We start from the raw sequence: 13,006 nt of genomic DNA on the forward strand, positions 1-13,006 counted from the left end.
TATTTGCTTGGCTGAGATTTTACAGTTTTAGTGTTACTCATAGGAAAGTTTCACTGCTTATAGTTTAAACGATTAACATTCATCAGTACAATTTTATAGCCCTTTAACATCAGTATCAGCAGCATGAGGTTACACACACTACTTCTATTTACTCATTAACCAATTGGTTTTTGGAAAAGCCAAAAGACTAGATGCACGTGGGCAATTAAAATTCACATCTGCAATACCTAAACATCTTCAATTATTTCTTTTCCCTACACAAAGACCTGCCCATCCTTGTACCATTCAGGGGCAGGGCTCACAGCATAGGATAGCTAAAAGTTCTGTAGGGTTTAGGTTAAGAAGTCTCCCTAAGTAGTCCTGTGGGCTGGAGGCCTGTTGGCTGACAACAGATTTGGACTGTGTCCAAAAAGTCACCTGATGACAAATTGCAATTTGTCCTTTTAACATAGTTCCACTGAGTCCTCAAATCATTCAAGCAATAACAACAAGCATCTATTAAGTGCTTACTATGTGCCAGGCACTGTGTTAAAGGCAGGGGAGAAGAAGATACAGAAAAAGACCAAAGCAATCCTATCCTCAAGGAGTTTATCTTCTAATGCACAAAATGTAAGCAATTGTGTCTTAACAAGGTATACCAGATAAATTAGAAATAATCTCAGAGATAATAGGCACTAATATTAAAGAGGACCTTAATGTAAGACTTCTTACAGAAGGGGAGATTTTATTTGATTCTTGAAGGAAGTCAGAGAAGCCAGGAGGCAGAAATGAGAAGTGAGAGGATTACAGGCATGGAGTTTCTTGTGTGAGACACAACAAGGAGACCAGTGTTACTGGATGTTAGAGTAGATGGAAGAGAGGAAGAATTAAGAAGACTGGAAAAGTCAGAAGGGGCCTCCTTATGAATGGCTTTGAAAGCCAGACAATTTGAGAAAGACTTTAAACAAATATGGCACTCTGCTAAAATCATGTTTTTTGGGGGTGGGTTTTGTTTGTTTAAAAACCTTATATTTTATTTAATGTGTTATAAATAGATAAATTCTGGTATAGGATGAGATTTTAGTGATAAATTATTTAATTCCTTATTATTAAACAATTTATTTATTAATTTTAATTTTCAGCATTCACTTCCATAAGATTTTGAGTTTCAAATTTTGTTCCTTTTCCTTTCCTCCCCTCTCCCCCAAGACGGCATGCGATCTGATATAAGCTCTACTTGTACATTCATAGTAAGCATATTTTCACATTAGTTATGATGTAAAGAAGAATTAGAACCAATGGGAGGAACCATAAGAAAGAAGAAACAAAACAACCAAAAAAAAAAAAGAAAAGAAAAGGAGAGCAAATAATATGCTTCCATCTGCATTCAGATTCCAAAGCTCTTTCTCTGAATGTGGATAGCTTTTTCCATCATGAGTCTTTTGGAGTTGTCTTAGATCCTTGCATTTCTGAGAAGAGCTAAGTCTATCACAGTTGGTCACTGCACAATGTGGCTGTTACTGTGTACAATGTTCTCCTGATACTGCTCACTTCACTCAGCATCAGTTCATATAAGTCTTTCCAAGTTTTTCTGAAGTCTGCCTGCTCATCATTTCTTATAGCATGATAGTATTCGATTACATTTATATACCACAGCTTGTTCAGCCATTCCCCAGTTGATAGGCATCCCCTCATTTTCCAATTCTTGGCCATCACAAAAAGAGCTGCTATAAATATTTTTGTACATGTGGGTCCTTTTCCCATTTTTATGATCTCTTTGGGATACAGCCCCAGATGTGGTATTGCTGGGTCAAAGGGTATACACAATTTTATAGCCCTTTAAACATAGTTCCAAATTGCTCTCCAAAATAGTTGGATCAATTCACAACTCTACCAAGAATGCATTCGTGTTCAAATTTTCCCACACCTTCTCCAACATTTATCATTTTCTTGTTTCGTCATGTTAGTCAATCTGATAGGTGTGATGTGGTACCTCAGAGTTGTTTTGATTTGCATTTCTCTAATCAGTAGTGATTTAGAGCATTTTTTCATATGACTATAGATAGCTTCAATTTCTTCCTCTGAAAACTGCCTGTTCATATCCTTTGACCATTTATCAATTGAGAAATCACTTCTATCCTTATAAATTCAACTCAGTTTTCTATATATTTTAGAAATGAGGCCTTTATCAGAGACACTGGTTGTAAAAATTGTTTCCCAGATTTCTGCGTCCCTTTTAATCTTGGTTGCATTGGCTTTGTCTGTGCAAAAGCTTTTCAATTTAATGTAGTCAAAGTCATCCATTTTGCATTTCATAATGTTCTCTATCTCTTGTTTGGCCATAAATTCTTCCCTTCTCCATAGATCTGATAGGTAAACTATTCCTTGCTCTCCTAGTTTACTTATGGTATCCATCTTTATATCTAAATCATGTACCCATTTTGATTTTATCTTAGTATAGGATATAAGATGTTGGTCTATGCCTAGTTTCTGTCATACTATTTTCCAGTTTTCCCAGCAGTTTTTGTTAAATAGTGAGGATAACAAATTATTTTAAAAGAAACCAGTCTGGGTTGAAGATAACATACATAAAGCACTATATAAATGCTAGTTATTGGTAGTCATAGAAATGCAATAGTGATATAGAACTAGAATTCTTAATTAATTCTATTGTTACCCAGTTCCTTCACCTGATACTCTTTTTTTTTTTTTTAAATGGGGAAAGCAAGATGCTGTTCCAAAGCATGTTAATCTCTGTTAATCATGCCTGTGGGAAGCTTGGCCATTCAAACTATAAGGCCATACTCTTGGAACCACCAGTCACTTGGTGGTAGTATATCAACATTAAAGGACTAAAAATAGTCTATGGCGGATAGGAAGTAAGTTGGTGGAGATATTTCCTTGTGAATGGAAATAAATTCTGGGTACAGTGGCTACAATGATGGACTTAGAATTGAAAAGACCTGAGTTTGAATCCCATGTTAGCTTCCTACTAGCTATAATCATTCTGAACCATAGTTTCCTTATATGTAAAAAGGAAGTAATAATAACACCTACCTGATAAGAGTGGTAGTGAGAACCAAATGAGATAATATACATAAGCACTACATAATGATAATGATAATAATAATAATTAGTAATAGACATAATAATTGGACATGCTATAGTGAAATAGAATTAGAATCCTTAATTTACATTGTTCCTCATTACCCAATTCTTCCACTTGAAATGTTTCTCCTATACTGTTATTATTGATGCAATTTTAACCCTTATAAACTTTGTGGGTACTTATCTTAACTACTATTCACCTGCCCCTATTGTCAAATTAGTCAACTCCATAGCAACTTTAACCCAGAAGCCTATCTATACTATCTATATCATCTGTATCTATTTTGCATCTATAACTGTATTTGTATCTACATGTATATCCATATCTATCATATTTATAAAATCTATATCCATACTTACATCTATATCAATGTAGATATAACTATATCTATATCATCTGTATCTATAGATCTGAATCTATAACTATACCTATATCCATATCTATCATATCTTTATAATCTATATCTATACCTATCTATGGATCTAGATCTGTATCTATATCAACACCTATACCTATATCAATATCTATTATATATATAATCTAAATCTATACCTATATCTATATCAATATAGATATATCTACATCATCTATATCTATATCTGCATCTATATTGTTGGTGCTTTTGGCAATTATTAATGTCTTTCTATTCCACAGATCAATTGACTTGGCTTTCTGACTGTGGTAACATTAGGAATCTAGAATTTAACAATCCTTACTCCACCCTCCAGCAATCTCAAAATTTTAGGAAAGAATAGCTCTCCCTTATGAGGAATGTATACTCCCAATCTATGGTATTAAGAACTATCACATTTGCAGGGAGGTTATTTTCTGGCAGTTTATTTAAACTCCACTACTATCACAGTTATCTAACTATAGCCTTAACCTTGAGAAATTTGACTGGGACAAGTCCTGGCTCATTCCCTGGGCAAGAAATATTATGGAAAAGGTTATAAATTGGATCTGTAATTTAATTGGTGTAATTCCCAGGTGAAGAAACTCCCTTTACCAATACAAATTGTCAACTTTTCAAATCAGAATATTAAAGTGAAAAAAAATAGATATTTTGTGTCTCAGATGATCATTTTTATATTTTCATGGAGAGTAAAGTTATCTGAATTGCAAATATTTCAACTATGTGCATTTATGTATAATTAGCTGAAATCTAAAATATGCCGTTAGTACCTCAGTACTCTTATGGTCAAATTACTCATTTTTGAGCTTACCTACAAAAATATTGTTAGCTCCTAATATAATATATATAATTTGTCTTATAATTACAGGGTATTTGAGATAAAAATGAATTAAATAGTATTAGTGTGTATAACTGAGTATATATTAGAGTGTGTAAATGGGTATTGTGCCTTTGCTTTTGAGATAGAGAGGAACAACAAGGGTGTTTGTTGGAGAAACTTTACATTAGCACTTGATTATACTGAAGAAAAATGATAAATGAGAGAGGAGGACTTATCCCAGGAGGGCAGCATGTACATTGGATGTGGGAAGAGAAGGTATGTTAGAGTGTGAATGAATGTGAGAGTGTGTGTGTACAGACACACAAAGAGAAGCCACGGATCTGGTGATTTTGAATTTAAGGAGCTGGTTACATTAAAGGTTTCTAGACCTGAAGTGGGCTGCCGGATGGACTTCTCTACTTAAGCACTGAGAGTTTGAGTTTTGCTCTGGGACACTTGGCCAGTGTGTGTTAGAGGCAAGACTTGACTCCAGGTCTTCATTATGTAGTAGCTAGGGAGAGGCACCATATCTCCTATGAAATGGATTGAATTCATCCATTTGACAGGTTTTTGTGGTATGCCTACCATCTTTAGGCAAAGCACTAGAATACTGATGTATTGAACTTAGAATGATACTGAAAGATGGGGGGAAAAAAGCAAAGAACTGGGAGGAAAGAGATAGAGGTTTCAGATCTGATTCTGCCATTAACTTGATTTGAAAATTTGAATGAATCATTTAGCTTCTCTGGGCTTTATTTTCTTCACGTGTAAGATGATGGGGTTGGACTAGATCACAGACTTTCAGAGATGGGAGGGATCTTAGAGCTCATCTTCCTTACTTTACGGATGAGGGGACTAAGTCTCAGAGAAGGTAAGCAATTTGCCCGCGGTCACATGATTAGGAAGTGGCAAGTTGCTGCCTAGAAGTTGAATTTATTTTTTTCCTAATTTTCTATGTTGCTATCTTTCCACTAGAACCCTCTCTAATATCCTGTGGTTTGAATATTTCTGAATTGTTATCAAACATTTTCCCAACTTAGAAAAAGTCTCTCAGATGCAAAGAGATCTGAGGAAAAGAAAATGTTTGCTTAGCTAATGTTGTTCTCCTTCCAGTGTGTGGCTTCTTGGTGTCTTAGCTCCTTGTAGCTTGAAAAGGGAATGACCAAATATCATTGGCATTGGCAAAAGAGCTTCTGGCCCTTGGAGAAGCCATGACTTGAAGTCTTAAAGCTTTTTGAATAGATTCTTTGGAAAGATTACAAAGATTTCATTTCTATTTCCTCTTCTCCTGAAAACACAATCTTAGCTTACAGTCTCAACTGAGCCAGGACTCACAGCACTGAGTAAGCCCCTATGCAGGAGTATCCTATTTCATAAACAGTCACAGGCCCTTGTGCAGTCCTAGACTTTTACTATCATCAGATCAGATAAACTCGGATGTTGGTATTGCTTAAGAACTCCTGTCTTAACCATGCTTGGCTTGGAAACATTTTATTTCAGCAAATATATTTTCCTTTATCTTCCAAAATCAAAATGTCAGCCTTAGGGATGGGCAAAACTCCAGGGTTCAAGAGCCTGGTTTGCATATGCTTCCAGAAGGCAAAGTAGGGTTATTTGTTTTAGTTGCCTTTTTAAAAATTCCTATCATCTGAGTTTTCAAAATCACAAAACTGTCCAACTCTGGGGCATGCCTCGACTTGTATTGACCAATGGGAATTCCTTTCATTAACTGGAATGCTTCCTGGATTCCACTGAAGTCCTACACCAGTACCTTGTTATAGTACAGCAGTAACTATAAGGCACTGAATGTTATTCCAGAAAACCACAATATTTGGTGGGCTTTGCCAAGGTGGAAAGACTTCAATTATGGCCTGGTTATGGTCCGTTTTATAAGAACCAGGCTGGTTAGGTTCAAAGAAACTTGTCAAAAGGTTGACCATACAGTAACTCTTTCAGATGCAGCAAATCTCAAATATAATTGGAGACGAGGCATCGTCTCCGTGCTCATAGCTCATTTAAGTATTAAAATAAGCTTCTTGGATGGCAAGGCTTGGGTGAAAAGAGCCACCTTCAGCTTGTTGTTTCTATGTTTCTATACCTTACATATTCTGAATATATGTATGTGCATACAGTACAATATATACATATAATATGTGTATGTGCATACAATATAACATATATATACATACAATATATATGTGTATATATACATGTTTCTGCTGACAGAATGAAAGATCCTTGAGGGCAGGGACCATTTCATTCTTGTCTTTGTAACCCCACTACATGGCACACAGTAGATGATTAATAAATGCTTGTTTATTGATTGATTATAAGAGAGATTACAAGATATAAGGTTATAAGAAATATAACATTGATTATAAGAAAGAATTGATTTAAATTGATTTAAAGCAAGCATTTCTTCCTAGGAAAGGAAGAGTAAAAGCTCTTACTTAGGGATGCTCTCCACTGTAGGTAAAAAGGCTAAAAGGCTAAAACTTGATATGACAGGATGTGGACAAGAAATTTCAGTATATGTGTTAATGCATTAAAATACCCGTAATTAAAAGAAACATTTTGACTACAGATAGCTTTCAATTAGTATGGATAATGACTCCCCTGAAGTGGTCATATATAGAGGCAGCTAAGTAGTACAATGAGTCTGGAGTCAGGAAGACCTGAGTTCAAATCCAGCCTCAGACACTTATTAGCTGTGTGATCCTGGGCAAGTCATTTAATCTGCTTGCCTAAAGTTTCCTCACCTGTAAAATGGGGATAATAATAACACCTACCTCCCAGGTTTGTTGTGAGGATCAAATGAGATAATAATTGTAAAGCGCTCAGCACAGTGCCTGGCGTATAGTAAATACTATATAAATGTTAGCTGTTATTATTATTGTCATTATTATTTGAATTTGTCCTATAATTATGTAAAATATGGTCATTGGTTCCGTTCCAGTGGATATATGTAGTATGAGTTAGAATAATGTGACGCTTCAGGGGCTTCATTATTCATATTAATGGACCTAGCTGTAATTAATGCTTTTAGTTAGATTTAGAGTAACCTAGAGAGAACTTTAACAAAAATGATGTCCTTTCCTATATAGATGCTGATGCTGAGATTGCAGGAGCTCCTGCTTCCCCCTTAGATGTGGTCTGCTTAGATGCCAACAAAGATTATGTCATCATCTCTTGGAAACAGCCTGCTGTAGATGGAGGGAGCCCAATCCTGGGCTATTTCATTGACAAGTAAGTCAGTGTTCAGTATGAAGTCATGTATAGTCTTTTGAAGGACTTGGGGAGGCAGGAAGAGTCATGTTTAATTGGTTATACCATCTGCATGTGAAGCATTTTTATTTGACTACCTCTTGGTCACATAAACATCCGGTGTCAAGCTTTATAAAGACAGACTTTGACTCTGATTCCCAATTCAAATTACTTCAATATTTGAACACAAAGGTTTTAACCTGGGGTTGATAATGCTAGCTAACATGTTAACTTATTTGAGCTTGGTGAGGTTGGTGCTATTACTCCTATTTTATAGACAAGAAAACTGAGGTACAGAGAGGTTAAATGACTTGCCCTGGGTCATATAGCAATAATAATAATAATAATTAATAACAATGGTAATAATAGTATTTATATGGTATTTTAAGTGCCTTTAAGATTTGTAAAGCATTTTATGACTATCGTCTCATCTTATTCTCACAACAGCCTTGGGAGGTAGGTGCTATTATTATCCTCATTTTAAAACTGAGGAAACTGAGGCAGACAGAGGTCAAGTGACTTGCCCAGGGTGACACAGCTAGTAAGTGTCTGAGGCTGTACCTGTGCTTACATATTCCTGTCTCCAGGTCCAGCACTCTATCCACTGCGCCACCTTGTTAGAGAACACCTGAGGCAAGATTTGAAATGACATCTTCCTGACTCCGAGGGTTCAAGACATACTGTACCACCTAGCTGCCATGGTCTATAGATAGATTTCAAGGGGATCCATGAATTTAGATGAGAAATATATACATACATATCTTATGTATACACACATATGCACAGATACATATATCCTTATTTTCACAGACCTTTAACTGAAATTTAGTATTTCTTTAAATTGTGAATTTTAAAAAATTATTCTGAGATGGGGTCCATAGGCTTCGCCAGACTGCTAAAGAGGTTCATGACACAAGAAGAGGCCAAGAACCCATGCTTTAATAGATCAGTGGTCTCATCTGTGTAGATACTCTCTTCAAAGAGTGCCAATTATAAACCATCCATAAGTCCTCATCCTATGTGACCTTTATTCACATCCTCCCATAAATCCGCAAGAAATAATCCATTCAACATGCTGGAGGCCTTCCTTGAGGTCTTTTAATTTTTATTTTTTTATTTTTTAAACATTCTACGTGTGCCAATGTAGCTCACAAGCTCTTCATTATTCACTATTTTTTTTTGGGGTGAGGCAATTGGGGTAAGTGACTTGCCTAGAGTCACACAGCCAGTGAATGTCTGAGGCTGGATTTGAACTCAGGTCCTCCTGACTCCAGGGCCAGTGCTCTATCCACTGTGCCACCTAGCTGCCCCCCCCCATTATTCACTATTGCTACATGCTTAGCCTGCTTCCTTTTTTTGATCAGACATCTCTTGGATATTATATTTTACACAAGGTCATTATCGATAATAAATTGCTACTTCACATCCATGGTCTCTCTAGTATCCTTCAAGTGACCCTCAGTTTTGATTTTAGATAGCGTAGTCTTCCATGTTTCATATCCATATTACATTCCCAGGATAATATTGATTCAAAAGGATGGGCTTTTGTTTCAGGGAGCAGTTTGGAGTCGTTGAGAGAGCTGTGTACTTTCCCAGATGAAATCTAAACCACCCTTTTCCTCCTTTTCAGTTCTGGACCCAGCTGTTTGTCAATCTGTAGTGTATGTCCAAGACATGTGTACTGATAGGCCAACTCAGTGGGCTGCCCATCCAATCGCATATCATCATCTGCACATATAATTTAGCAAGCATTCTATAAATCTGTACATTTCATTGCAGCCATTTTGAAAATTAAATGTCTGGATTGGGTGTCAGAAGAACTGGATTATTTGCTATGTGGCTATGGAAAGGCACTAACCTCTCTGTATCTCAGTTTAGTAAGCACATAAATCTATATTCATATTATGCATGTAGTTTAAATATAATTACTATATAGTTGCTAAAAAAAAAAAACCCTATACATGATACAATACGTGCTATTAATTTGACCCCAAGGGGGGAAATATGTTAGTGTTAAACTGCTACTATCTAAAATGCTTAGATATCTTTAAGTTTATTAATAGACCTTATATCTTACAATAGCTGTGTTTATGCAGGGCGAGTGAAGACCTGAAAAATGATCTAATTAATTTGATTCATGTAGATGGCAGAACTGGATTCTTAGAACTAACAAGATTGTTTTTCTCTCTTTTTGCAATTTTAAGAGCCATAATTATTCAGGCATTTTTTTTACTAGGAATGTAGGGAATATGTCATGGTTTATACTAAGGAAATAAAATGCTATCTTTATTTTAATGTGCAAAAAGTGCTGCCATCACTGAAACCTATGGACCTACGTACAATTAAGTTAGTTAAATTAGTTAAGTTAGTTAATTGTAGTTAATTAAGAACCTCTCATACAGAGCAGGGACTGTGTATTAGCAACCTTTGGCCTGACTTCATCGGTAATTGCCAACTTTTAACTTAATGAATTGGGGATATTATATACATACTGTCTTCCTGCTACCTTAGTCACAGCATCTTCTTGGCCTTTACAGCTATCTCTAGCCAGGAATTCCCTTCTACTCATCATCCTCCAGTCTCTGGGCCTCTCCTTACTCCTAGAGTCTGGTTTTTATGACTGGTGTCCTCTTTGGGATAAGACTGGGTTCTCTTTCCTTTTCCTTTCAGGGAGGAGCAGGAAATTGTCACAGGGATTGTAGTAAGATGTTGGCTGTCGTTGAGGAGGGGTGGCCAGCCCCACTATGCCTGTTGAGAGATTGAGAGCCCATACTCACACCCTGACATGGGCTGGCCAAGAACTTTTTCTTTTCGCCCCTACCCCCTATTCTTTCGCTTCTCTGGCAGCCCCACCTGGTGCTTTCTATAACAGGTCTTGGCTCCAATGGCGTGTGATGGGTTGGTTCCTTAAACAGGGAGGGAAGTTGTTTGACTACTTTGCCCTCTGAGGCATAAAGAGGCAGAAGGGGAATGGTGATCAGAAGCTATACCTCAGCTCTTGCTGCCCTCTGGAAAATGTCTTCCTGATCTAGCCGTCTGCTGTGCTGATTCTGGAGATACAGAGGAGGATACTTTAAAAATCAATCCTCTAACCTTTTCCTGGTAAAGTTGGCTTTAATGGCAAATTGATAATATACAAAATTACGAAATGGGAGCAGGCACACCCAGTTATTTGGATACTATCTGGGAAAGACCATGATTGGCAGTGGGAAGAGGGATGGCAATCACACTTTAAACATAGAAGGTATGGAGAGAAACTGTGAAAGGGATATAGAGGCAGGTGGTGGGCGAGGGGGATGGGATGGTGAAGGAAGGCAGGCAGTTTGAGGAAGAGGATGGGGAAGGGAGGAGGCAGAGAATATCACTCACACTGCCATGGATTAGAATTGATAGCACTAGGCAGCATGGACCCAATGGAAATGGAGGAGTCCGTGGGGAGGGGAAAGGAGTTTGAGATCTCGTTTTTATAAGGTTTTGGGGGGATTTAGTTCATTTGCTGTTGTTGCGAAGTGATTTCAGTCAGATTCAACTCTTCGTGACCCTATTGGGGATTTTCTTGGCAAAGATACTGGAGTGCTCTGTCATTTTCTTCTCCAACTCATCTCACATATCCAAATCATTTCAAAGTTATCAGTAAAATTTCAAGGTTATCTCAAAGTTATCAGAACCTTCTTGCTGTTTTGTTGGTCTGGAGCTGTAGAAGTCTGGAATTTGTCTGGAACTTACATATCATAGAACCAGAACCCTGACAGCAGCACCTAGATGGTTTCTGCTGATTCAGCACATACTATCAGGATGTGAATTTTGGTTAATATATGATATAACTTGTAAATTATGCTCTGATCTTTGGGACAGTTTGTGACTTCCAGGTTCCCCTTTATAATTTTATTTCCTGCTATTATCCCCTTTATAATGGCTACTTATACTATATTGACTAGAAGGAAGAGGGAATCAGGGAGCCAGGGAAGAAGAAGAGTTTTAACACAACGGCAATTGTGGTACAACCCATGCCTATTATCGTATTTTAACACCCAAAGCTGAATTACTAGATTAGCCTTGTTATGGCCTGGCTTAGAATAAGCATCACAGGAGCTAAAACCGGAAGGGATCACAAATAACAACTATTCTTCCCCCACTATGGGCAGCTAGATAGCGACGTGGATAGAGGGCAGGGCTGGAATCAGGAAGGTTCCTCTTCCTGAGTTCAAATCTGGCCTCAGACACTTACTGGCTATGTGACCCTGGCAAGTCAACCCTGTCTGCTTCAGTTTCCTCATCTATAAAATGAGCTGGAGAAGGAAAAGGCAAACCACTCCAGTATCTTTGCCAAGAAAGCCCCAAATGGGGTCATGAAGAGTTAGACATGACTGCAATACTGAATAACAAGAACAAAAGCTGTTAGGTGTGGGTTGGAAATGTTTTGTCTGACTACTGTTGCCAGAGAAGTAACACCCAATAATACTGATACTGCATACTTAAATCTGATATTGAATATTCTAAAAGATTGTTATTCAACCAAAATTGTGAAATAGGTCTATTTTATATTTGGTTCCCTAGCCTTCCCTTTGCTTAGACTTTTCTATACCCGGGGTCCTCATACTATTCCTTCTTTTCTCCAGAGAAATACTATTTAATAATTTCAAGCTCACTAAAGTGTTAGGGACTCAAAGTATTTATCTACCTTTGAAGGAACACGGAAAGGACAATGATAAATATAAAGGAATAAATACTAGTAGTACAACTTAAAGTATCATGGTGGTGGTGGAGAGTTATTTGGAAACATGGTCATAGAATTGTAAAGGACTTCAGAAATCTGCTACTCTATCATAAATAAAGAAACTGAAGCCCAGAGAGGTCAAATGATTTGCATAAGGTCATGTCTAATTTGAACTTGGATCCTCTGATTCCAGCTCCAGTTCATCAATAAGCATTTATTAAGCACCTGCTTTGAGCTAAGCATTGTGCTAAGTGCCTCGATACAAAGAAAGGCAAAAGACAGTCTCTGCCCTTAAGAGGCTCACAATCTAATGGGGGAGACAACATGCAAACAACTATGTACAAACAAGCTGTATGCAGGATAAATTAGAGATAATCAGCAGAGGGAAGTCACTAGAATTTAGAGCAGGGGTGGGGAACCTTTGGCCTTGAGGCCACAAGTGGCCCTCTAGGTCCTCAAGTGCAGCCCTTTGACTGAATCCAGACTTCACAGAACAAATGTCCTTAATAAAAGGATTTGTTCCTTAAAACTTGAACTCAGTCAAAAGGCCACACTTGAGGACCTAGAAGGCCACACATGTGACCTGGAGGCCGCAGGCTCCCCACCCCAGATTTAAAGGGATCAGGAAGAGCTCCCTATAGAAGGTGGGATTTTAGCTGGGACTTGAAAGAAGCCAGGAGGCAAGGATGAGGACGAAGAGTATTC

At 37.4% G+C, this 13,006-nt stretch overlaps 1 protein-coding gene across 1 annotated transcript in view; it reads left to right on the forward strand.

Moving 5' to 3' along the window:
* Positions 1-13,006, forward strand: part of LOC114053942 (myomesin-1-like) — a 158,884-nt gene that overhangs the window by 59,489 nt on the left and 86,389 nt on the right. The window contains exon 11 of the mRNA XM_027877082.1: positions 7,425-7,566. Coding sequence (XP_027732883.1) covers positions 7,425-7,566 — 142 coding nt within the window. The remainder of the gene's footprint in view (positions 1-7,424; positions 7,567-13,006) is intronic.

The sequence above is a fragment of the Vombatus ursinus genome, unplaced genomic scaffold (genome assembly GCF_900497805.2).
Source record: "Vombatus ursinus unplaced genomic scaffold, bare-nosed wombat genome assembly UNPS02014812.1, whole genome shotgun sequence".
Classification (NCBI taxonomy): domain Eukaryota; kingdom Metazoa; phylum Chordata; class Mammalia; order Diprotodontia; family Vombatidae; genus Vombatus; species Vombatus ursinus.